This window comes from Acanthaster planci, linkage group LG15, assembly GCF_054643075.1.
Source record: "Acanthaster planci isolate LZ-2023a linkage group LG15, COTS_SCS, whole genome shotgun sequence".
NCBI lineage: Eukaryota > Metazoa > Echinodermata > Asteroidea > Valvatida > Acanthasteridae > Acanthaster > Acanthaster planci.
The window spans coordinates 12,493,222-12,519,527 of record NC_141791.1 but is presented as its reverse complement, the minus strand read 5'-3'; the positions used below and the strand labels follow the sequence as shown (position 1 = coordinate 12,519,527).

The window sequence follows — 26,306 nt, the reverse complement described above, 5'->3', positions numbered from 1 at the left end:
TTGCCCGGTCTCCAGAGGGCGCGTTGTCAAGCACTACGAAAATGGCGGCCTCCGTGACGGATTCAACTCTTTTGGATGTGGCAAAGGAACCGCATGAAAACGAAGAGCCCATGGATGAAGAAACAATGTACAGAAAGCTACTGATGCAGGTTAGAAAGGGCGAGAAGTTTCAAGCAAAAAGGGGGAGTTCTGGTTGGCTGGGCATATTTTGTTCAGGTTTTAGAAAAATGGTTTTAGAATGGTGGAGGAATTATGATAAGAACATTCCTTTCAGATCCATCGTGGTTTACTGAGCGTGTCTAATTTTCATGACTTTCCGCGTGCATTGCTGTTGGTCGGCACAACGAGGTATAAATTATGTTAGGCCTACTACTGCTGGGTTCGCCCTGTGCTATAAATTTTCAACTATTTTTCTGTTTTCTTTGTGAAGTGAAAGAGGATTTCAGAAGAAACATTTTGATACAACTTTAGGCCTATATAGTTTGGATTCCATCGGAAGTAGGGATATTTGAGATGTTTTGGGATGTTTGTACTTTGTAGGCAAGTATATAGCCAAAGGAAGGACAAACAGTAACCATGGTAACTGATTATTTTGTACACAAAATGAATGTGGATTTTGAATGAATAGCTTACAATTCAGATTTTCATAAAAGTTTTGTTCTTTCTCGTGCCTTATATGTCAAGGAATTAAATGCTAGCTTCACTTGAAATTTCAAAACCTTTGCAATCGAAAGAGAGGAGCAAGAGACAAAGAGACAGAGAGACAAATTTTAATCACATTTTCCTTTTTAAAAAAATGAATTCCCAACTGAACAGCATCCTGACTCATTTACACATGTCCTTTAGGCTTTAAAGCCTGGGTCTTGTCTCATGTCTCTGATTGGTCAGTGCTGGCTGACCAATGTGGAATCAAACTTAGGGAGGTAAAACCACACCTACAGTGGCAGTAGTACTACACCAAGGCATGCGCCTAAGTCCTGTTGTTTTTAATTTCAAAATTTCCCCACTGTTTTATGCAATAAAAATATCTCCCACACTATTCACTCCGAGCGGAACAAAAGAGAGTGTGTTTTTTTAGTATTCACCGCACAGATGCGCGTTTATAATGGGATAAGTGGCATGCTTGACACAGAGCACACTGAGTACGTATGACAAATTTATTCCTTACTGTAATATCATTGCGTACACGCAGAGCGTGAGCAAGAACCCGCTTGGAAAACTTACTACCAACTGTCTTTCTTTTGTCGCTTGGGGTGCGCTTCAACTCGGGGCGGATAGCAAAAGAGAGTTGTATTCACATATATTGCTGTAAATGAGGAAGAAAGCACATAATTCCCTGTTCAAATGGACGGACTCAGCTTTTATGTGTTCATCCTGGAGCTTTCACAACCTGAGGACACAACCTACAGGAAGTTGAAAACATAGTTGGCTTCTTCGTAGTGCTTGTTTTCATGGCAGACTGTCACGGAGCTCCTTGATGGTATAGGGAGTTGCATCCTCAAATTGAATAGAGATTTTCCAACAAGTGTGCAGTAGGTTGAAAAGCCTCCGACCAAGAACATGCTTAAATATTAGGCTTCACAGTCTAACATAGGCCTACATAACATGCAGTGGGGCTAGTTTTCATGGACAAAAGTTGATAGTACTTAAATGTACTTGGTAGCCTCCGACCAAGAACATGCTTAAATATTAGGCTTCACAGTCTAACACAGGCCTACTTGACATGCAATTGGGCTAGTTTTCATAGACAAAAGTTGTTAGTACTTAAATGTACTTGGTTGTTGTGTTACAGTGTTAGTTATACATGTGTGGGAATATGCTTCCTCAAGCAATGGAAAATGATGGACCATAAACATAAACTTATCCCAGGTAGGCTTGTGGATTGTGTAACAAATCCAAACATCCTTAAGTAAAACTAAACCCAATGCGGAGCTTTTGAACTTTTGTACATCAGGACAGATGGATGATTCCTGGTTTTGACTAACGGTTGTCTTTCTCCCCTGCCTGTCCTGTTGGAGATTTACGCACGTACTTCAAAGTTGCAAACGTCAACATTCATCACAGATATAACTCTGTCAGAGTTACTGATACCAGCAGTCTGTTTCTCTTTACCCTCCCACCAATTTCTATGTACATTTAGGCTGCTGAGATGCAAGGCCTTGACCCCAATGCGTCCACCCCAACCTACCACAGAGTAAAGCCAGAGCCAGGCTTCTGCATTAAAACGAAGAACGGCAAGAAGGAGAAGGTCTTCATCAATGTCTGTGTGTCATTTGAGGTAATTAAGAACCAACCTTGTGTTCCCCTTTGAAGTGAAATATGTTCTTGAGTACACACTGTTGTCGACTTGAAGGGTGCATAACAGTCAAGTGGAACCGACTGATGGCAAAATATACACTTTGAAAAAATTTACATCGTGTATCCCACTGTGACTGATATGAAATGTGCACTTGTTTTATTGTCTAAGTACACTGTACATGTATGTGTTGAAAAATACTGGTCATAAAGTTGATTTGTTTTTTTTCTTCAGTGAGCCAGTCAGGCACAATGTATTAAAAAACTGTATGCACAAAATGGATTGCATCAGGTCTTTTGGGATTTATCAGTGTGTGTGTGTGGTCAGCTGCCTCGTACCATAGAGGAAGGACACAGAAGGAATTGCAACTCTGGCACTTCAAAGTGTTCAGTGATGGTCGCCGCCGAGTCGGCCAATAATAGAAAACATTCCCCAAATGCCCCATTACTGTCTGTATCTTAGCGATCATAGGGTACAAAGGGGTTTCATGGTTGTGAAACAGATGGTACGTAGCAAGCACTCGCTGCACTCTGGCTATGGACATACCTGGCATGCCAGAAAGCAGAAATTGGCCAGATGTTATAGCCCGGGCAGATCAAACTCCTTCTGTGTCCTTCCTCTATTCTCGTACACACTGAACATGTTTCAAGTATTTTATCCAGAATGAACTTGACTTATTTGAATACCGAGCTGGCTTATTTGTCTCCTCGCCAACATTTTGGAGTCCCTTTAAGCTGCTAAGCAAAACTCAGGCACTGATGAGCAGGCATACATTAAATGAATTTCTGTTTCACCTCACAGCTTCCAGCTCCTTTAGACATCACAGAGGGAGAGTTGGTAAAAATCCTTGAATCTGATGAGCCAAACTACAGGGTACCACTAAGTATCGGTGAAGGACATGCAGAAGTGGACAAAAGTAATTATCAGTCCTATGAAGGAACAGAGGTTGATTTATTTTGAACATTGTCAAGGAGGGTGGTTGTTGAAGTTTCATCCGGGGAGAAATGATGAAAAGTGTGTAATGCACGAAAATGTTGCTTGTGAAGGCCTAAGAGAAGAGAACGCTTCAACTACTTTTCAATATGAGTTGAGAGCATTAAGTAGTCTAATGAAAATGGATAGAGTTCTGCAAACATATCGTAGGCTCTTCTTCTACTCTTGCTCCATGATCAAGACCTAATTCACTTAGCAGCTTTGTTGAGCATAACTTGGCAGGAGCTGGTCAGAATCAATGTAATGTTCATTACAAGAATTTTGGGCAAGCAACTGTTTCCGCAAAGCAAATATTTTCTCTGTTCCGTAAACTTTTGTGCTAGGCAGCTTCTTCAAATTCAACACAAGACGAGTTCAGAATTGACTGGAGTAATTTAAGATGGCCTGGAAGGATGAGCCTTTCACCATATCTTCCAACATAAGTAGGAGTACACCATCTCCTCTTTGGATTGATAGAAAATCTTTCTTTGCTTCCAGGTGGGAAAGGCTGCATTGCTTATGATGTTCTCATCAACACAAGCTTTTATGAGAAAGTGCAGAAGAGCGACGTTTTTAAAGGTTTCTTGATGTCTGTCATCTTTGAGGGTCTGGAAAACAAATACCAAATTCTGCTTGACAGAAGTAAGTCCTGGAGTCACTTCAGCAAGTATCTTGCTTTATTCAGCTTTCTTTGTATTAAAAACTTTTTTAACAGGGATTAAATGATCATGTAAACACATGTAGAATACAACATCATGTATAAAAAGCTAAGATCGGGAACTTACATTATTGAGCCTCCCAACATTCGGGCCAGAATTTCATAGAGTGTCCTATTATACAAATACAGCATGGTTTGAGGGGAAGGAGTGGGAATTACTGGCCCTGAGGTGTAGGTCAGCTTGATTACCTCCTGACGCGAAGTGGAGGGAATTAGTCAAACTGACCAGTATTTCCCAACATTTTTCCCGAAATAAACCATGCTGTATTTGTTTTACTGCACCTCATAAATATTCAAACAGAAGTCTCACGTTGCTTGTACTCACAGACACCATTGTTGGTTTCTCAGCTGCTAAATTTCCATGTAATGATAGTGGAGTGCAGATGTGCATAGAAACAGGGCTTCAGTAGTCTGGTGCTGACATATGTTTTGGGTCTTTACTGTAATAGTTATTAGGATACAACTCCAGATAGACTGGTTCTGTAAAGATTACATGACACAGACTACATATTTACGCTTTGGGTTCCAGAGGGATTTTTTATGCTACAAGAAAAAACAATTGCACGGCAGTGAGGTAGATACTCACCGTTATGATGTCACCTGGTCGCGTATCATTTCTACTTCCCAGATGCGAGGTGGAATCGGCCAATGACGTGCTCCGATTTGCTCATGAATATTTACGAGGTGTAGTAACACAAAATACTGCTGGGCAACTTCATGAGCTTGACCAAACTTGGCAAGACCAGTCACACGTAAGGCATACAGAACTCGTGGACTAGTAAGGCGACCAAATAAAATATACACTTCTGCTTCCCATTACATGTACATGGCATCTAAAAACAGGAGATGTATTGGTAGGAATTTCTTTTTCTCACTTTTTATAATACTTGGTCAGTGTGCAGCTAGGTGTTAACTTCTTAAAAATGACAACAGCAAGAAAAGTTGGATGGCATTTGTTTCAAATGAAATGAACAAACTTTTAAAGTGTACTAGTTGCAAGCATAACTAAGTCCATTGAACCTTTTGGCATCGCATTCACACTAAAACAGACACTTTTTTCTTTATTTTTCCCAAAATTTTCCTTCAAGACATCTAAGATTTCAAGCTGACAAAACAAGATAGGTAAACATGAAGCAAAACATTTTAGGAGATTACCTCACCTAATTTCTAAGCTTTGCATATTTCTATGCCCAGAAGTTCTGAAAGATTGGTTCCAGAAGACACAAAGGACTCCTGTCAATGTTATAGTTAATCCTTAAAAATCCCAGAAAAAAACATTAATCGCTTTGGAAATTTCATATTTTTACCTGGAAAAATTAAGTGAATTTGAACTCTTAATAAATTTGGAAATAAAACTCACTGAAAAAGCGATCTCAAGTCCCCTTAAGTAGGCCCCTGGACCCCAGGCCGTGATCCGCAAGACTCTGGTTGCTTCACTCCCTCCCTTTGCCATTACTATATTGTCCTGCACTAAAATATGGCTGGCTTTAACACCGACTCCTATATGGGAACATTAGTCTTTGTGAAGTCAAGAACCAATCACTGTTGAGAACACAGGGGATCTCTGATTTGTCGTATTCCAAGACTATGCAACAGAGATGTTACCAGTTCAGAGATACTTCCTAATGTCAACTCTTCCAAAAGAATTTTGAGATAATTTTCACCGAAAGCACAAAACCACCAGTTTTAAAATCTCCTGAAACACATGTAATGTCCCATTTTTTTATATTTCTCAATTCCAGAAATTATAAAGTTTCAAGAAAAGAAAGTTACGAAAGTTATAAAAATTACATTACGAACTGCATAGTTAACTCTTCCTCTACATGTATATGTCTTCGAAATTTCTACATGGTTTAACAGCATTTGTAAGTACATGACCTGTTACATACCTTTCTTAAAAACTCTTTCTGTTAAACAGTTTCCAGGCTTTTGTTCAAGTTAAATGAGTAACAAAGTAATTCACAAGAAAAGAAAAGTAATGATCAAGTTGTCCTTTTCTTACAGATTGGATACAGCTTAAGAACAGAAAGAGTCTCGGAAACCTCAATGAGCACAATATCCGGACCAAATCAAAACCCAGGATCCTCGAGATGGAATCGGCCGATGGGAACAGCCCAGGCACAGGCACTCAGGAGAAGCCCAGGGCTCCCTTGATCACAGAGGTGGACAGCCCTCAGACAGTGGTCAATGCCTCCCCGAAGCCGGACTACACCATCATGAGAGAGCCCGCCGAGGGGCATCCTGAGTTCCTAGTGGTTGAGATTAAACTACCTGGTGTGGTGAGTAGCCGTTTACTAACTTCCAAAGAACCAGGATTAGCTATTTTTTTTCTGTAATTTGATTGGCTACTACCACTCCTATGAAATCCCCGGTCCCCTGGCCGCATCTAGATTTCTGCAGATATACGGTGTATCACCCACAATTACAGATGAATGTAACCTTTACCACGAGAGAGAACATTGGTTCACATTTGAGGGATGAACAGGCAAGGCATCACACAGTCATGGTGGGGGTACCTGACTACATGTATATACATGTTTCTGTTTGTCTGGTCTACATTACTAAGTTTAAATGAAACATTTTGTGTCAGTGGGATTTTTTGCAATTGGTAATCCACTGGTGTTACTGTACCATGAGCATCACTTATTCTGCATTATTTGTAGACTTAATTTCATCACGAAGCATTAAGGATCCCACTGCTTTCAACCTTTTGTAGACTTGATGATTATTTAACCACTGCACTAATATATTGTGTGTATATAGAGTGAATTGGTGTATGAAATGTCTTTCATTTTTGCAATCTTGGTCCCCAAGCACATGGTGGCTATCAAAAGCAAAATTAAAAATACTGACAAAATAGGGAAATTAAGAGTCATTTTCTGACCTTTTTTTTAAATACAAGCACTGGCAGAAGGCAAACGCTATTCACAAAACATATACCTGTATATGCATTCCTGAATTTGATCTCTTGAGAATTTATTTTGCATCGTTTATCAGAAATATCAGTGGCATAATATATACAATGCTTGAATTGTTCGGGGTTACGTGTTTGGCTCAAGCACATTAACCACGTGAAGTATGTTACACTAGTACACATAGGCCATCTGAGGAGCATACTCACTTAACATGTGAGAAGACCACAGAGCCCCCTTCAAAGTTGTTATGTTGCAAATACCTACCCCTCATGGTGTATAATCTGGATCATCTACGTCTTGGTTACTTGCTTCTGCTGCAAACTGACGCCGTGTGCGCTTGCACAGTTGGGATAGACTCTCCCGTGCCATCTTCCACAGTATCTCACACTCTACGCCACTGCATTTTGGGCCGTACATCTTCATCAGGCACTCTGGAAAAAGTACAGATCAAAGGAGGCTACAGAGTGAAATCAGGTCACCAGAATCTGTGGGTACGGTGCTGACAAAACAAGCCAGAAATGGAGATTATACACTGTAGAAACAGGAATTACAATATACATTTGGTCTACAGGATCGTGATAGGTTACAGGTTGAGTATAGATTGAGTACAGATGAGACATGCCCATGGGTGTAACCCACGGCTGCAGAATCCATTGAGATACAAAGTGTATCAAAGCACAGTGTTGTGAAGTGCTTAGATCTAAAGGCGTAATCATATTATGATAAAATATGAATTGCAAACCTTTAATCTTCTTGATACCATCTCGCTGGAGAGGATTCATTCCATTCCGTCCTGTCACTGTCGACTTGGACAAGACTTCCGAGCCAAAGATACAGTCCCTTGCAAGCCTGATAGCCAGCCTTGGTCCGCCAACATAGGGGCTGAAAGTATTCCAGCGTTCATCACTCATGATCTTCTTGATCATATCTGCGTGAGATACAACGTTGCAGTGTAACAAGTGAAAGGGAATCACTTGGCTTCATCGTTTTTTTCCAGTTACTTTGAAAGTGCATTTTTAAATCAAATCAAAATCAAATCTTCTTCCAGAATAATTTCTGAATTAACCATACACTGCATACTCACCCGTAGGATTGCTTTTTTCGTGTTCTCATTAAAGCCCAAACAGTAACTAAATCTAAGCAGAAATAAAGCAGTAAAATCCTCAAAATAGATATACGTGTATTTCTGTGTTATTTCAGTTTTGTTGATGGTGTCCAGACACTCAACATGATGGACAAAGAACCTGTTACCAATGTGGCTGCATTCAATGCTGTAAACACAGCCTGACATCATTATATTTCACGGAATGACCATCGGTCTCTTTGGCATATAACCCCAAATTACCGTTGCTCTCTGGTGTGTTAATGGGAGGCAAGGTTGTCTCCCATGTCTGGCCCTCGGGTTCTTTTTCGCTCTCACTTTGCCCAGGATCCTCTTCACCTGCCTCCTCCACCTTCTCATCCCTGCCTTCTTCCTCTTCCTCTTCTTCCTCCTCCTCCTCTTTGAGACCATCGATGGCATCAGACTCAGCAGAGACTGTCCCGGGCTCTGCCTCTTCTGTCTTCTCAGCGGGTTGAGTGATGATCTCTGTGAGGTATTGGAGCTGGTCTTCCATGGATGCTAGCTTGTCGGAGACAAATTGCATCTAGGAAATGGATACAGTAGCAAACGTGCCGTAATGAACTCAGGAGATAAAAACCTCACAACCATTTCCAATTTTTCCGGCCTTTTTCCAAGCAAAGCAGCTGAGGTAGTACAGACGCGAATATGGAAATTGTTCTAATATACAAAACTCCAGGCTACATGTACACCAACAGCACTTGTTATTATGAAAGAAGGACATTTAACTTCTTGGAGCAGGCTAATCTCTAAATTTTGATTTATAGCCAGCGTTTCAAATAAACCCCAACTAGTATGCACGTACATGTACATAATTGTGGTTCTCCCGAATTGTTGACCTGACAGTGTAAACACGGAATTAAACCTCAGTGGACCTGACGATGCTGACTGCTGAGGGTAAAACGGTAAAGATTTCACCCACTTGAACCCTCACTTCATCATCTCTGTATTGAAATAAAAGCATGACTTGAAAGGGATGACAGTCACTCACCCAGGATTGAAGCTCAGGCAGAAACATGGAAAAGCACTGCGTGCCTGATGATGAAGCAGGAGCACTACCTCCACCATTGGTGTTGTGTTGCGACTGGATGCACTCATCTTGAGGGGAAGGAGAGTATGTACCATGGCCATTGGCTGATGGTAGAGATGATTTTGATACAGCTTTCTGTCCTAGGCCTCTTGGCTTTACTAATGGTTCTTTGTTAGTTTGAAAACTTGTCTCTTTATTCTTGCCTGCACTTAAGTCACTGATGAGATTGTTGGAAGCTGAATCAGAGGTTAGTTTATCCAACTGTTCCCTCCCTCTTCGTCCTATCTCGATTCCCAGAACTGATGATGTCTTAGCAGCCAGGCTCGAAGTTAGTGCGTGCAGCCTTGCCGTCTGAGGATCATTTTCTCTGGACGTTTTCTGCTCCGTGGGAATATTTTGAAAACTCGGGATGGTTAAATTGGCCCTTGTTTTATTCTGAATTTGATCGCCCGGGAGGAACTGACTTGCTTTCCGTGATGGCCTACCCAGGTACTGGTCAGAGTGACGCTGACGATTTACCTCTGCACCAGACCATCTGCTGTCATATGTCTTCACAGGCTGCTCGTTAGAAGCTCGATTCAGTCTGCAATTTGCCGCAACAGCTTGCCCCTGCATTTGATGCCCTGCATCTTTGTGCATTAGTTCCTTCTGTGTGTCTGTATTCGATACAGGTAATTGTTGAGAGCCTGACTTTTGAAGTTGTTGTCTTTGTGGTGCAGATTCTCCAAGCAGGAGATCCTCTTCCAGCGAATCACGTGTTTCTTGGCAGTGTTTAGACCTGTAGCCTCGCCGAAAGGTAAAGGTACTTGAACTGTGCACATTGTCTTTTTTCGAAGTGCTATCCATTAATTCTCTGCTACAAAGCATCAATTTGTCTTTCCATTCTTGACAGCCAACCAGCTCCTCCCGGTAACCACTGCTTCCGTTTATTGGGTTTGCCCTGTCCGTGTCCATGGTTTCGTCCTGAAAGGCTTCTGGCTCTAAGATCAAACTGTCCTTTGAGGAAGAGTGCCTCAAGGTTGTCTTGGACAGCAGCGAAGGTTCAGCTCGACCTTGGAAACCAGCCGGACGCTTCTCTGTGATCAGGTTCCTTCTAGGCTGGTTCTCCTGAAGATGTAAAATTTGCTCTGTCACAAGTTCAGGAGCCTCGCGTCCATAGACCCCACTTGAAGAGGTGGATGCTTGTTTGGCTTTGACAGAGCTTTTGGAGGGTATCCACTGATCGTCTTCAGTCTTTGATGAATATAGTTCTGCAGCCTAAATTTAGAAATAAAAATGAAATCAAAACGTTTATCCCTCTGATCAAATTCAACAATGGCTTTTGCATACATGTATGTAGTAACAAATAGGTGGAAAAAATAACTGGTTTATTTAATTTCCTTGTTTGATGAGTATTCAATTTTGGGTTGGGTGTAACAAAAGAGAAAAAAATGAGCTGAATGAGAAAGCTAGGTATGTGTATTTCATTTTATTATTTTTCAGAACACCAGGCGCTGTTGTTAATGTTATGTTTTTTTGTCTTCTCTGTGGTATTTGTTGTTGCGCCTTGACCTTGTTTTGCCTTTAATTCCTCTTACTTCTTCCGTTTTTATTTGAACTGTTGTTTTAAATGTGATTTTACTTGAATATGGTATGTATGTACCTCAAAGGTTCTTGTAGCTTGTCTTGATGGCGAAGCCGTTGATGGCCAGTAAGATGTCGAGTCCACCTTTAAGTTGCGGGGTGAACCAAATTTAGCTGGACAATCCGATTTCCGTTTCCTTCCCCTCCTCTGCGCGGACACAAGTGACGTCATACTCACTCGTCTTACTCCGTCTCGAACCGTGTCTGTCCATCTGTCTGCAAGACAAAGGGTTTCTTGACCCCCAGTGGACTGAGTCAGTTCGAATTCTTCAGAGGCAGGGTTCTGGTCGTTGATTTCCTGTTTCATGTTCCCTCTTGTCGCACCTCGGGTCACGCCAGTGTTATCGTTGTTTGTTGGAGTGTACAGGCCATTCGCGGTGTTTTCAGCTTCCACTGAGTCTCTGTTAGCAGTGCATTGTAACTTCGGATCGCGGTATTCCGTTTGCTGTGAATAACTTATGTCGTTTAACAAAAGCGATGGACTGTCTTCTGCTCTTCCAGGAAGAAAGCCCGCGTCAGCATGAACGGAATTATTTCGTGTCAGGGCTGGCGTGGTAGAGTTTGCGTCGTCCCCGTTGCTGTGTTTAGCCGTCCACCGCAGTTCACCAGCCTCGGTCCCAACCGGACCAGCGCACCATACCTTCCTGTCCCGGTCAACCCTAAGCCCCAGCGTCTCCATAGCCCTGAAGACGGTGGACCGCGACAGGCTGTGTCCTCTATTCAGCAACTCCTGGCTGAGGTGGGAGATGCTTAGGATGTCCATCTCAGCCAGGATTTCGGAGATGGCCCGGAGGAGCCCCCCGGTCAGCTTGGTCCGCCGGCCCTGCCGGCCCTTCTTCTTGTAGTAGCTTGCCCGGCGTTGTCTTGGGCTCAGCATTTTCTTGGATCCATATACTGCGATGTCCATGCTTCTGAAAAAGAACAATACACCAGTATTTATAGCTTGCTGACCACAACCAGTTCGTAACTAAAAAGTGGAACGGAAAATTGACCTAAGCCCAGTGCCAGGTGACAGTAAAATACCTACTTGTAACTTGTTTTCATGCATTCTTGCAAGTTTCGTCCGTGTACATGTAACTTTCAACTTTTGATTCCTTTCAATTCAGCGAAGACTTTCTCAACTTCCTTGCGTTCTCTCTCCCTGAGTCCCCGTAAAAAAACTTCAAAATCCTGGCAGGGGGTAGTAGAGTTTTACTGGGGTAATTGTTTAATTTTGTTATACACCCAGTTGTTCTCTAACTCCTGTAAGAAGCAGTTGGTCGAATTAAAGTCGAATTTTGCCCTTTCTCTTTCTTAATTAATTTTTATGCTTTCAAATTTATTGTTGGAAGGACTAATGCTTAGTAAAACAACGAACTGCAACAAAGATAAAGATAGTCTAATGTTCGCAGATGGCTGTATAAACTGACTATGGTTTGACATAAAATCCTAATTATAATCGCGCGAAACAAAATTGAGAAGTTACAAATCTAGAGGCCATCATAGTGTTCAAAACATTCATGACTATTGACATATTTAATTTACAAATAAATGCGTAGCTTTAAAAAAAGAAACCAAGCCGGTCCATAGCTATTGAGCACAGCATGACATGTTTTCTCAGTCGTGGGCCATAAACAGCCCTCACATCTGACCGTCTTTAAAGTCTCCGGCCAACGACCTCCGGCCTGATGGTGATTTTGTTTCTCTTTTTTTTACAAACATTTCCGGCTATCTTGTGAATCACACCACGCCGAGCTAGACGTAACAAAAACAGGAAATGGATGTTTAAAAAGTGAAGTTTCCGCCGAGGTTTTGTAAGATAAGGGATGCTAAGCGATTTTTTAAAAGAAAGTTATTTTGCTCCAAATCCTACATCAATAGCAATATCTGCCGTTGTTGATGTGGGTAGTAGCCCCGTAATGAAATGATTACGATAACAGGCTGTTACGTAAGATCTCAAATTCCATTTTGTCGATCCGTGTAATCTGGTGTCATGTAAGATTCTTACTACCGTGAAAACGTGCACTGCTTGACATGTCATGGCACTGCTCGTCCGCCATGTACGCTGCATGCGCAGCTGTGTCGAGGGGTCCGTTTGTCAAGGAGTCAAAATTTATTGCACACATGTCGTAACCCAACGTAATCATCCCCAGTACGCTGTGCGGATTAGCTCTACACCGCCTGTTATTCCATGTCTGCGGGTGTGGAATGTTCCGACGATGGAATTGCTATTCATTAATTACGACGGCAAAATGAGCGACATAAATAATTTGTTATTGTAAATGTACGCTGACCTGACGGATCGATTACAAGGAGCCGGAAAGAGGTGCTTTCAGCTGCGTATAGTACATGACTTTGTAATTGTATATGAAATAAACATGCAGGTTGTCCGGATTTTTTAAAAAAGATACACCAACGTACCAAACTAAAGCAAACATTTCAAACGGGGCAATAAATATAGAAATTTGTGTCAAACATAGAGTTTCTGCTGGTTACAAAGAACGGGAATATGGGAATTCCCTGAGTCACTGTGTGCCCCGTGAGCCTTACACTTTACACTCTCGAATTATGCTCTCCCACATGTACCATTTTTACCGCTGTCATCATGACAACGCGAACTTCCAAACACAAAACCAGTTCTTATTGCCCCACGCACCTGCAATTCTAGTTATCGTTTCTATAATATTCACCGTTATACATACTTGCTATGAAGAAAGAAGTTGCTAAAGATACTTACCTCAACTTGAAACTACCACAGTCAAAAAGGCATCTGAACAATGGCGCCGAATACAGAGAAACGTTTTTTTTTTTTGCCCTGAAGAAACCGTTGCAGACGTGGCACACAGCTTGATAGTCCGGTACAAAGATCAAGGCCGTTCCGTTAGCGTTTCCCGCCGCACTCAGCACAGCCGGCCAGCCCGGCCCTGGGCATTCGTTGGTACGTCTCCGCGTGTTACGTCAACCCTGTAATAATAGACGTTTACGGTCACTTTATGACCGCACTCCACCAAGAGACCCGTATCTTTTCGAGACACGTCGAGATAAAACTCGCCCTCCACAGTACACCGGTAGTTTGCTGAATTCAGCTTTGGAAGAATTCCAGTGTGAGGAAAGAAAACGCCACGAACACACGTGACGTGTATCTTGAACTCTTGCCCAGACTTAACGGTTGAAATACATGTCCCAAAACCTCCACTGAACCACAACCAAAACCAGACAAAAAAACCGGTTGTGTGTTGAAACGCGTCTGTACAAGGAAGGAAATGGCGTTGTTGCAGACGTGATGTCGACCGACTCGCTGGCTGAAATGAATACAGTAGGCCTATGTGCACGAACGCTGCACGCTGAGCGTGGGGACGGTTTATTGTAATCCTACACCAGCTTCCCAGAACACGTGTACCACGCCAGCATTCTTTAGAAAAGACGGGTTAGGATCATATGAGAGCTGGAATACCAGTGTTAGTCCACGGGGTATTCGGCTTTATCGATATAGTAGACCACGCTCTTCTTCACACGACTCCATGTTGACACTGAGCCAGTTCTGACGGCTCTGTGAATAAACCATGGTCTTAGAGAGTTCCCTCGTTTCATTTAATTGAACGCAACCATTAACAACGAGGAAAACTATAGTGATCGGTATATATGCTCTTCCAGTTTGTAATTAATATCCCGAAACTAATCGGTATAATCCTTCAGCCAAAAGACCATGAAAGCGTTAGGGAAGAATGGGCTGAAGCGTTTCAGTGAGTGGTGGGCTTTTCAGTTTTCAGCTTTATTGTTATGCTCATGCTGAAGGGGTTTTTCGTTGTTGGGAATGGGTAGGCCTACTACGTGTTGAACATGGAGGCTTTCTGAATAATTAATTCATTTTCTGTGTGGTTATGAGGGTGCAGATCTCTGCAGCTTTTAACGTTAGGCAGGCGAAAGATCATAATGCGTCGATTTTATAGTTGACCTGAACGGCTACAGCATAAAAGATATGCGATTTTCTTGAGTGTTATGGGGGGTACTGAATTTTCACTTGCTAGTTCCGGTCCCCCGGACTTTCTTCTGGTTACGCTAATTAAGAAAAGGTGTCCCATGGTGAAAACAGAGGTCTTTATTTGTTGTTGGTTTTTGTTGTGCAGTTGCGGAACCATAAATGAACTTATAAAGCACTACAAAGTTGGCTCACTTCCAAGTTCATTCTTTCTGTTTAACTCGCAAACTATGATGTGTTAACATAATGACTTGTGGGTGATACATGTATTTGTTGAATTTACTGTACATGCAGTTATCAGAATTGACCTGCTGTTTCACCTGCGTGCGGTACCAAATAGTGACACTCAGATTACGGTGTGGCACATGTATAACGCATTTGTCGCCGCACCATACTTTCAGAACCCAGAAAAATGAAAGCGTAGGTAGTTTTGTCCCATTTTTCTCAAAATGATGGGTTAGTATTATCACGTTTTTTTGTCTGACAAATAGTAAAAAGCAGTAACTGTTTTCTCTAAAAGTAGTGACCATGGTTTATTAAATCAAAATCAAAAACTTGACTATCTGGCCACGTTGTTTACTCAAACACCCCTGACAGTGTACCGGTGTGTTTTCTTCCCATGGGACACCTAAAAAAAAAAGACCCACGAGCTTGTTTTCTGTGCTGTTACCCCCAATTTCCGAATTCAGAACTGACGGCTTGATGATATCACATTTTTCTTACTCGATAGAAATACATGCTCTTACTTTATCTTGTGTGATATTTTCTTGTTGGTTTGACGTGGGGGGAAACAGGAAAGATAGCGGATGAAATATAGTGTCCAAAGTAGAAACTTTAGAAAACCAATAAGAACAGTGTATTGTAACGAACTCTCTGAATACTGTGCTTACTCGGTACTTCTGCTGGTTGTAGGATGTTATAGTGTTTTCCTTATGTCACGTAAGGGCAGCATAAAGAACGCTGTATTAAAAAGTACTACTAGTTGTTTTCTGAAATCCTTATTTTGTTACCAGTTACAACATTGCGTAAATTTGTGTTATCTTTTCCAAAACTGTAACCCCTCAAAAACTTTACAAAAATGAAACGTTTTGGTTTTTCTCGCAATTTGTGAAGTCTATGCACTGTATGTTCATTATAATTTCCTGAATAATAAAATAACGTCAAATAATTTCGATTATATTTTTAATGGTTCCAAGAGTCAATTTTTTATTTTTAGTGGGCTCGACTGCCCAGATAAGAATTTCACAATAACAGTTGACAATAAATGCAATACAAGCAAAACTCTGCATTCAGGTCACACTATCTCTATAGGTGAATAGATAATAAGGTCATTACCAATTTTTGGTTTGGGGCTGGTTTGGGCCAATTACAGTCATGTATTACTGTTACAGGCCTTGTGGTACCCCTTTGAAACACCCAGTCATTGTGTGTTTGTTGTTTCTTGGAAATATCTGGCGCCTGCAAACAATTACACATCGTTACGTTACTTTGCCCCCTCGTGACTAAGTCTCGAGAGTAGGTTTTTGTAATTTCCAAAATGCCATTTTCAAAAAAGGATCAGTTTCGCTAAAAGTTGCAGTCGATGTATCGCTTTTTAACCCCTTATATGGTTTTTGTAACCATGCTGTTGAACTGAAGGGCTCCTTTAAAACTTGGTTTGATAGTCTACATGTACCTTTAAAAGTGAAGGCTAATGTATGTGTTTTCAGGTACACGATCGACGTTACAGGCAGTTTCATGGCATTGATGTTATTGGCCATATGAATTATATATGTAAATTGATTGTTTTTATTGAAACTCATTGGGAGTGACCTTGTATTTTTTCCCCTTAACGTAATTGGATATTTTCTTTTCGTGTATGTTGTGCCATGAATTTGTTCGCCTAAATATATCATTATAAGTTCAGGCAATCTCTGGTCCGAAAGAGAAGGGGATGTCCCACTTTTTTCGGATTTAACATTGCGATAACTATTACAAGGAGACTTCAACTGCAGAATCTACAGTTCTCGATATCCACGCAGTTAAATAACAGTCATTCTTCCTTTCTCCACAGAGAACAACGAAGACGCTGAGTCTCGACCTCGGCGAGGATCGAGTACTTCTCCATGCCCATCCCAACCTCTACCACCTTGACATTTATCTGCCCTTCAGTGTCGACGCTGAGGAGAGTGGGGCACAGTTTAACAGAGATAACAAGGTGAGCTACATGAGTAGACACACTGCCGCAAAGTGGACTGTGCAAGTGTCGACAACTATGAATTTTACACCCCATGGGTTAAAGGAATTGAATTATAATTTCTAAGACTTTACCAATTCCCTGCAGCGATTGTTTGGAACACAACACGCTTGGATAACCAGCCTTGAATTGAGGCCATCAATCGAGGCTCTTGAGGACATTTTTCCAAAGGGAAGATTCCACGAGTTGTGAAGTCTAGTCTCCTCTCAAGACTGACAATAAAACCAGTTTGCCACAGCACTTGTGTAAAAATATTGCTTCCTGGCAAATTGTGCATTCCTCTCAACTACCATTTACATGTACATACTATCAATAGATAATACAAAAGAAATAAAGTCCTAAAACTCTAATTAAATACTTCCAGTGTGAGTGTATGTACACCAAAATTTTACACTGAACCACAAGACAGATGTTATCCAACACACACACCAGTGGGGATTTAATAGTACAGGAAACTGTACTGTATGGGCCTGGACGTCACGGAAACAAGAATATCTCCGAGGGGACCTCCTTTCAGACACAATACAGAAACACCTGAACGACTTTCGTATTTGTGCAGAACATCAAACTTTACTCTTTAAAAAAAACAATTCAATGAGATACAAATATAATTCTTTACAGACAGGCGACGTATCAATCCACATGCATTTCTTGTTTTCTCTTTGCTAGATACACTTGCACAAAAATGCCTTCCGATTTACATGAAAATTGTAGGCTGTATAATTTGCTGAACATCATATTACCAAATAGCATCACAATACCATTTTTACACTATTTAACTTATTAATCCAGATCTATTAATGCAGTTGTGGAGCAAAATGTTCAACTGTTGCAGTGCCAAGAACTTCTCTAGTAAGAACAAAAAATACCCAGAACATGAATTTTCTGTCATTCCTGCAGAGAAGAGCAAACAAAACACTATTACATATACCAAATTGCTTCTTGTACATACACGCTGACAGTGTCACTGCCAAAATCACTTCTTAAACTGCATTACACTGGTACATATGTACAGAGTAATTATACTGAACAAAAAGGTGAGAAATCGTCTTCACACACGTACGGGACGGACGGACGGGAACTTGGTTTATTTTAAAGAAGTCCGTGTTTATTATATCAGAAAACAGGGTATTTGCATGTTATAATTGTTTGGGATGTACGTGTAAAGTGGACTTTTGAAGCAGAGTTAGTGAATGGAGGATAAGTAGAAGATATTGTGCCGTATCAGACCCAAAATAGCTACATGTATTCTGACGTCTGCAACATTAGTAAATGAATGCTGTCAGCCCCTTTCTAGTATTAAATGGGGAACTGGGAGGAAAGGTGTAGGGAGAATGTACAGTGTTATTGAAGAACAACTTGATTTGGACGTAAACTTTAACTATCAAACACTCCTTGAAATTGCCTGAATTCCTCAAAAATTCCCCCACTGCACAGTAAGCCAGTTTCAAGGGAAATCAACTAGCGTCAGACTTGAAAAAACTGACCTCCAAGACACGGGCACACTGTGACAAGTGATTGTACATGTAAAACATTGGCGCTAGACCACTCACTGGCCATAATTGAAAGCTGAACAAGGAAAGCTACATGCACGGGCTTGTTCCCGATCACCTCATTGGAATGCAGAGGGGCCCAATCTCATCAACTTCCGTCCTTCAGAAAATGTATGCACAAATCTGCTTTTTGTGGATTTGTTATTTAGAGGGCGCTTCAATTATAACAGCCAATCAACTATTCAGATTTATTTTGAGATCAGTGCCCTTGGCTGGCACAGTGCCCCAGCCGTAACTGGGGGTTTCAGAGCATCGAAGGATAAACAGGGTGTCTTCAGTGATGCTACGAGAGCAGTTAATAAAGTTATCTTTTTCTCCTTTTGTTTTACACAGATCCTGACACTGACACTACCTGTGCTTCCCCTGTCCAGATAAAAAAAGAGTACCATTTGCTTTACCCTGCCCCCTTCCAGGCTGGCTAGGATATCTGACAATTGCAGGTGGACAGGTGCAGATGGATAGGAGCGGTGGACACCTAGGTTATTTTCCAAGTAAGAATAGGCGACAATGTTCCGGAAGATATTCATTATTTCAAGTTGCCTTGTAATGGTAGGAGTAACACTGGAAAGTAACATGGGACCGAAACCTCACTTGGGACCTGGGGGATTAGATTTGTTGGGGCCCTCATAACCCCGTTCAGTGGTGACATTTATCGGTTCCACACTTGAATGTCTTTGCCAGTTGTACACATGAAGATCCTACCGGCTTGTGCACATTTCGTACGAAAACTAGTTCAGTGTACTTGGCGTCAGACCGAGTACATACAGTATACTTAACTATACTGGTGTGTCAGTTCCATGAAATCTATTACTTAGAAAACCTGCCTTCTCAATCATGCGAAGAATGCACACTGAGTTCTATGATAGTCTTTTCAGTTTCATGGAACTTTGTTATTTTTGTTTCGTTGAAATATTGTTTTATATTGGAAATTAAATTTATAGACTTTCATGTACAACTGTACATTATGCCAATAAAGGCAACTTGTTATTAAAAAAAGTTTTTAAAGACTTTCTGTTGACAGTTTTAGTGGGATGTGAGCCTGGGGAAGGAGAGGCAAACGAAATATATTACTCTTTTTGCTAAAATATTTGGGTTTCACACACATTTCACAGCATTTATTCATGTTTAGTTTGTGCTATGTTTGTAATGGGTCCCTCCTGGAAGGGAATATGTTTCCAGTAACTTTGAACCTGAGTTTTAGGTTTGCAAAAATGCCCCGCTAAGGCACTTCAGGCTCTCTTATCTATTATCAGTGAAGCCAGAAACTGCATAGTAGGAGTTACTCCTGAGGAATTTCAATAGAAGACTCTTTTCACTGAGAATGGAATATGAGAGGTATCTTTCCCAGAGAACAGGTTAAATTTCCTTCTAACTGGCTCTAGTGGGTCTCAGTTCTGTACAGAGGTACCAGAGTTATCCCCGAGTTCACAAGCCGTGACCTCAAAAGTGTGAAAAGCATTAGACTGCTAGCACCTGATAAGGGTAGCAGCCCCCTTGAAGGCTACCTACCCGAGGTGTGATGGCTTTCTAAAAGGATCTAAGACTTCCTTGTCTTAAGAAGGCATCTTAAAAGTTGGAATGGTTCCAATGCTCAGTTGGGCACACTGGCCATTTCACTTGGTACGGTCAGTGTTCCCAGCCGAATGTAAGAATGGCTGCCGTCCTGTGGGAACGATCTGTTGGACCGTTCCATGCTTTTTCCTACCTCTAGTTTTGTGCCATTTTGTAAACGAAAACCAGAGTTTGTGGCATCACTGTCTTCGTCAAGGATGCATGCCTAAGGAATACAATTATTAGATGGACACACAATGCCCAATTACAGGTGTCCCTATTTGCACTGTTCCTGTTCCCAGCCGACTGTTCCAAGGGCATATGTGCCCCATGCAACGGCTTAACCGTTCCACTGGAACACGGAACAGTGTCTGTGCTGACAGGCAAATAGACCGTTCCAGAGAAATGCAGGAGTGATCTGATGAACAGTCCAACGGCACATTCCCATTCCGCTTTTTGAGATGCTCCTTAAATCTGAGCAGATCCCCTCACAGGGTGTCATACACTCTCCCGGATTACTGCCTGTCCACGTATATCAGCCCAGCTCGGGGAGCAAGGGCCAGTGTAAGGGAAAGCCCTAATCGTAGCTAGTAGCTCTTGACTGTGGCTACCACGTGTCTAAGAATGCTCGAGTGCCAGCCACCTAAAACATTTCATGTGTCGAAATGAGCTGTCTCACTATCGCAGGGCATTTCATCATGCTGCTTGGATTCTGCCATATATTCTAGTAGATGGTCCATGTGACTTGTTTGATGTGGGACTGCTGGCCTTGGATCTCCTCCAGGGCTTGTCTTGAGCGATCTGCATTCATCATGCGGAGAGAATATAAGGAGAAAAGTTAAGCTCACTATTAAACGACAATCCGGTACAAAACATGATATAATTATTTCCATGTGTGATTACTTCCCTTGCACTTATCTATGTTGTCTTCTTAGGTTTGTCTAAAGCAACAGACATAACTTTCTTGACTTGAGCCAATTTACCCCAATATGCAACGACTTTTCTCAACTATTTACTGCAGTATCAACTTCACATTGTACAACTAACTGCGTTGTCTTTGCATTCCATTGTGGGATACTTCCCATTAAAGTAACCAGCTTTGCAGGTTGGTTACTTTGGCCAGGCCGGAGTATGTGTCTAATCTAACGCAGTCATGCTTATAGCTCTCAGACCTCTCCTTACTTTTCTAATTCACTAGACATAGAAGACTCACCTGTGATACAAGGGCAGCCATGGAATAATAAAATGGAAATCCGTGGACAGAATTGTACAACTGCTTCAACTGCGTCATCTGTCAGGTGGATGCAGTGATCCATGTGGACCTCCATAAGCGACTGCTTACAGACTCCCATGGCCAGTGCAATCACGCCTTCATCTGATACCTGAGGTCAAAAACATAACGCTCAATATTCATGTAAACTCTCTGGTTTAAAAGGAGCCATTTATGAAACAATATTATCAGTCACCCCCAAACCGGTCTACAATCTGGTAGAGTTTTGCCATGACACAATGCAAGATTGGTGGGCATTTTATAACTTGAATCTGCTTTCTCCAACACGATTCACGGAAGGATAAAAAATTCACAGTGACATCTCTGTAAAATGGGATGTTTGTATCTTTGACCCTTCTGCTTAGCAGGGATTGGGAGCAATGCAGGAAGGATGCCATTCATGCCCCTTCCCTCAGTCTCACCTGCGATTTGGAAAAGTTAAAGCTTCTCAGCATGCGGCAGTTCTGACCAACAGCAATGAGCGATGAATCGGTGATCTGACGGCATCCACCGATGTTGATCTCCATCAGCTGGCGACAGTTCTGGGCCAGTGCAATCAGGCCAGCATCGGTGACGTTAAGACAGCGGCGGAGGTACAGGACCTGCAGCAGGGGGCAAGACTGAGCAACCACTTGAAGGCCTGTGGGGAAACGGAACAGGCAGCTCATCCCATGTTACTGTCTTCATCATCAGTCTCTGTAATGCTACACAGATTGCAAAACTCATCCAATGCCATCAATTCCTGCCACACATATGGCATTCAACATGTGATAAATGGACATCGGACCACTAAAGTTAACAAACATGTGTATAAACATACTTACACTTTTACAATATCCCATCTCTTCTCCTGATCAATGGATTCTGTACATTCAGCACTGTTTACATGAAAAGCTCATAACAAACACCTCAGAAAAGCATCTACCTCAGTATAAGAAGTCCCATCAAGTCGACCACAAAACTAGATATCCCAGTGAATCTGTGTGCATGTATTGACCACCACGGAGTGGTCAGCATGTACATGTTCCCTAGCACAATCGAAGATGAGTTTAGCACAAATAGTGATTTCACAATGCCATATTGGAGTGTGGATTTAAGAAAAAATACGGCAACGGAAAATTCCCGACCAGAATGAAAAGACAACTGTGACTTTCATCACCTGCAGACGTCACTCTCGTTCTGCTCTCTTTGGCCGAGTTCAAGTCAAGCTTCCGGAGATTCTTGCAAACAGTCAGCTTATTGAGACCCTCATCCGTGATGTCACACTCTCCAAGGTCAAGAATCTTTGTGCCATTGTGAATTACCTTGGGGGGGGGGAGTACAAGGATATACTTTAGTACATGTAAGCATGTCCAAGACATTTTTCAAACATTTGATAGTAACCCACCAGATATTGTGGGACAATCCACAAGGCTGAGCTGCAAACTAACATCTGATCTTTGATGAGAAACTGCAAACTACAGCAATTCTATGTTACTATTGTTCATCTCAACATTTAAAAATCTTACAATTACATTAACTTTGTGAAAAGTATTCAGATGTGTGAACCGGAAACCGTCTTCATTAAAACACGGTCAATTTTGCCCAAATCCCCCCCCCCCCGAAGAAGAAAAACTCGCCATTAAAATGAAATTACCATATGTCAACTTAGAGTGTTTCTCAAGTGTGTCATTCCTATTACATGTAAGTGAATTGTATAAAGACAATATTCGGGCATTTCACAGTAGTGAGCCTCTAAGTGTTTGCTACCCATTGACCAATCACAGGGCGCGAAATCTGTCTGTCCAATTCACATTTGGAAAAGGTTGACAGATTTTGCACCTTGTGATTGGTTAACACGTTGCAAACTCTTGGAGGCGCACTATTGTGAATCACCTGTAATTCACACCATCTGCACTGATGTTGTATAGCTGTATGTACCCAAAGCCACTATTTAGAATCCTTGCTGCACACATGCCTGTGTATGGACTTGCTGACAAAGGCGTAGTTATATTTTAAGGGCAACAGGAAAGGGTTTTCATTTTGGCAGAAAATGTGACTCTCAGAAGTATGTCACAATATGAGTGGGCAGTGATGTCATCTGCAATGGGTCTTCTGGCTACCTTGTCGATGACGTCATCTGTCACCAGGCCTCTTTTGCTCATCAGGTGCAGCAGCTTGTTTTTGATGTGAGGAGGGAGGCGTTCCACATCCGACAGGTGGTGAGGGAGGACACCGAGGAGCTTATCCACACTCCTGAAGGGAACAAGTAAGTGAACCAACTGATTGTTACTGTGCTCGTTGTGAATGCCAACTACTATGAGACTATGGCTGTGCCTCACATACCTGGCTGTGGCTTGAGGTCAAACACGAGTCTATGGTCAGGCCTGCAGCCATAGAATCATTTGATTTCGATTTGTGGCCTATAATGAGTAATTTGGACTTGGCCTCATTTCACAAGAATTGCCGACCTTGGATATTTGCTCAGTGCCAAAAATGTTTACTTTGCAAAGACCGGTTACCAGCCCAAAATAATGATTAATGTGCATGTTTCTTGTGGCTGGTACTCTGCCAATTTTGGCTTACCCGCATGTATCATCAACCAATTAGTAAGATATCTTCCTGGTGGGTTTATGAAACTGGGGCCCAAATGGTTGGAAGTCAAACTATGGTAGTTTTCAGTAAAATGATTTCCTATCACTAATCAACCCAAACACCATTTCTGCATCAAATTTGAAATCAGAGGCTTTAACTCGCATTTGGTTAACAGTGATCTACATATAAATGTACCAAGTACTACCCTACGCTACACCACAGCTTTGACAGGTGTTAAAATTATTCTCATTGCTATTGACATACTGTGGTCATCACTACACATTACATTACCACAAAGACCTGATTGCGAAGCGCTGTTTAGGTGGAAATACTGACGGGATCAAGTGTACAATTGTGGCTGCATGGGCCTAATCTCTATGAAAACCAACATTCATGTACTATTTGGACACTTTTAAGCACCTGGAAAGCACAGTTCTTCTTGTTAGCTTAGGTGACATGTGAAAATGGTTTGGACTGAATACCTGTGTTATTTAAAACTGCATCTTCAAGACAATTCAGAGCCGAAATTTTCGTGGAAGAAGTGCGAGAACTTTAGGTTGCATGCATGTAAAAGTAAAGTGCATGCTTGGGTAAGTGGATTAAAATCGTATGAAAATTGGGGTAATATCAGGCCTCATAGTCTTTGTTTTCACAGATTTCTTTCCACACACGTGTGCATGCATTCACGAGTGTAAGGTCAACTGATCAAGGATCACCCGGATCTGTAGCCAGGCCCCAGACTCTGGCTACATGTAGGTCTAATGTGTAATCAGTTGGCCAATCACGTTGCCATGGTTACATAAAAGCAGGCTCCCACAGAACTACTCCTCGTTAATATTAGGCCACATATCACTGATCTCGGTCATGTCTGTCATACCGAGATATGAACCAGTGCATGTACCTACTTCATGTTCAACTGTTTCGTTTCTCCAGACTAGGCCTAGTACTTTTTAGTAGTAATATTAAAAACCATCAAAATAGCCAATGGAAGTACTAATGAATGAAAGCAGACATTTGTTAGCACCCTCTAGACAAGGTTCAAGGAAACAATGACAAATATCACTGCACTTTGACCAACTTACAGCGTCAGAAGCGAAGAAATTGCAAAGTTGTTCAAATCGTCCGCCATCTTTCATCTACTGTTTGTATTTTGATGCCTGTAGGCTGCAGGATATGTGCGCGCTGATGCAGTTAGACTAAAGAGGGCGCTTATCAACCAGTCTCACTTTGAGCGCTTAGGGGTGCACTGAACCAATTCTAGCTCCATTGAAAATAGTGTAAAATCAATCAAGTTTGGAGCACCATGGCAGGCAACTAAAGTCCCTGAGGCCTCTCAAACAAAAACAGTGTGTTGTTTGGTCCTTCAGATTTCATTTGATTTTCAATTTTTAGTAGGCTAACCAATGAATTTTTTAATTATCCGCCAAAAAACAAACAGCAAAGTGACGGTTCACACGCCTGCTCGAGGCCATTTTTCAAATGGCTATTCCCTTTACTTATTGAACACTGAGGACCGTTTTTCATCCGTAATTTTATCAGCTCTGCCCTCTGACGGACGCACCCGAAACCCAGGGAGTCGATTATGGCTTATGTTTCCACGATCCCTGTATTTTGTCTGGTAAACAATCTTAATGAGCGCGACAGAAGTTATCTATTGAATTAGGGCACTACATCCTTGGGACACTTTCTCAGCACATTTCAGCGCATGTGATAAAGCTGGTTTCCGTATCGACGTAAGAAACGCAGAGAGCAACTCAATCAAGACGCAAACTGCAACGCAGACAAATGGAAACATGCCAAACGGAAGTATCGCCGATAACGCAAACCAGCCCGAGACACTTAAAGTATTTTAAGTTTAAATAATACATCCTGGGGAAAAGAGGGCTGTAATTCACATATGACTCCTATGTTTTTAGAAATAATTGTGCAAATAGTATAGGTTTTCCCGGCCGAATTCATCATCTTTGCACACGAATTAGCGACAGTTTCATTCAAATTTGCACGAAATGGATTGGCGATTTAAATCACCATTCAGAGAGCCAAACCGATCATTCATTTTCATTGTAAGAGCATGTGATTGTACAATCTTGTGATTCAAAACGTGAAGGGTTATGATTCAATTCGGAAAATTCGCAAAAAGCATTCGGATTTGCGCGGGCACTCCTGCGTTATGTGTCTTGGCGTTCACTTTCATGAATCGACAAGCACTTTTGAGATTCGTGCAATGCTATTTATGAAACGTTAAATATTCTAATTCTTTTTTTTTCTTCTTGGTGACTAATTTAGGCAAAATATTTCATGAAAGGAAACATTTGGTTCACGGGTAGAGATTTCTGTAAAAATAACCGTTACGATTGATCAGTGTTTATTTGCTAATTTGTATTTTGTTTCTGTTTGAATTGTTATGAAAGAATAAATAACAGCGAAGTAAATTTATATTTATATCCCACAAATGGACAAAGTAGTGAAATGTCTAAAAAGGATGAGATA

At 41.6% G+C, this 26,306-nt stretch overlaps 3 protein-coding genes across 4 annotated transcripts; 1 reads left to right on the top strand and 2 right to left on the bottom strand.

Moving 5' to 3' along the window:
- pih1d1 (PIH1 domain containing 1) lies at nucleotides 1–20,845 on the top strand. The gene is made up of 7 exons (XM_022239083.2): nucleotides 1–149; nucleotides 2,141–2,278; nucleotides 3,098–3,212; nucleotides 3,767–3,910; nucleotides 5,991–6,265; nucleotides 16,686–16,829; nucleotides 18,755–20,845. Exons 1-7 carry the CDS (start codon nucleotides 42–44, stop codon nucleotides 18,794–18,796), a joined length of 966 nt encoding a protein of 321 aa, XP_022094775.1. The 5' UTR covers nucleotides 1–41; the 3' UTR covers nucleotides 18,797–20,845.
- On the bottom strand, nucleotides 3,916–13,981 carry LOC110981476 (uncharacterized). 2 transcript variants are annotated; one of them, XM_022239072.2, is made up of 6 exons: nucleotides 13,391–13,981; nucleotides 10,694–11,585; nucleotides 9,013–10,308; nucleotides 8,247–8,547; nucleotides 7,644–7,829; nucleotides 3,916–7,332 (listed from the first exon to the last, which is right to left on the bottom strand). In XM_022239072.2, the coding sequence occupies exons 2-6, from the start codon at nucleotides 11,579–11,581 to the stop codon at nucleotides 7,169–7,171; spliced, it is 2,835 nt and encodes a 944-aa protein (XP_022094764.2). In that variant the 5' UTR covers nucleotides 11,582–11,585; nucleotides 13,391–13,981; the 3' UTR covers nucleotides 3,916–7,168. The 2 variants fall into 2 exon arrangements, with proteins under 2 accessions (XP_022094764.2, XP_022094765.2); XM_022239073.2 differs by having other exon boundaries at nucleotides 10,694–11,582.
- On the bottom strand, nucleotides 17,417–25,002 carry LOC110981485 (protein AMN1 homolog). Its single transcript, XM_022239086.2, has 6 exons — nucleotides 24,899–25,002; nucleotides 23,345–23,477; nucleotides 22,402–22,546; nucleotides 21,665–21,882; nucleotides 21,186–21,354; nucleotides 17,417–20,773 (listed from the first exon to the last, which is right to left on the bottom strand). Exons 1-6 carry the CDS (start codon nucleotides 24,943–24,945, stop codon nucleotides 20,697–20,699), a joined length of 789 nt encoding a protein of 262 aa, XP_022094778.2. The 5' UTR covers nucleotides 24,946–25,002; the 3' UTR covers nucleotides 17,417–20,696.
- Between the last annotated feature and the right edge of the window lie 1,304 nt (nucleotides 25,003–26,306).

Coding starts and splice junctions, on each gene's coding strand:
- pih1d1 (XM_022239083.2), top strand. CDS start 42: ATGGCGGCCTCCGTGACGGATTCAACTCTTTTGGATGTGGCAAAGGAA. Junction 2,279..3,097: donor ATGTCTGTGTGTCATTTGAG/GTAATTAAGAAC, acceptor TTCACCTCACAG/CTTCCAGCTCCTTTAGACAT. Junction 16,830..18,754: donor AGTTTAACAGAGATAACAAG/GTGAGCTACATG, acceptor TGTTTTACACAG/ATCCTGACACTGACACTACC.
- LOC110981476 (XM_022239072.2), bottom strand. CDS start 11,581: ATGGACATCGCAGTATATGGATCCAAGAAAATGCTGAGCCCAAGACAA. Junction 10,309..10,693: donor AAGCTACAAGAACCTTTGAG/GTACATACATAC, acceptor TTCTAAATTTAG/GCTGCAGAACTATATTCATC. Junction 7,333..7,643: donor TGGTATCAAGAAGATTAAAG/GTTTGCAATTCA, acceptor TACTTTTTCCAG/AGTGCCTGATGAAGATGTAC.
- LOC110981485 (XM_022239086.2), bottom strand. CDS start 24,945: ATGGCGGACGATTTGAACAACTTTGCAATTTCTTCGCTTCTGACGCT. Junction 21,883..22,401: donor AACGAGAGTGACGTCTGCAG/GTGATGAAAGTC, acceptor GTTTCCCCACAG/GCCTTCAAGTGGTTGCTCAG. Junction 21,355..21,664: donor TTAACTTTTCCAAATCGCAG/GTGAGACTGAGG, acceptor TTTTGACCTCAG/GTATCAGATGAAGGCGTGAT.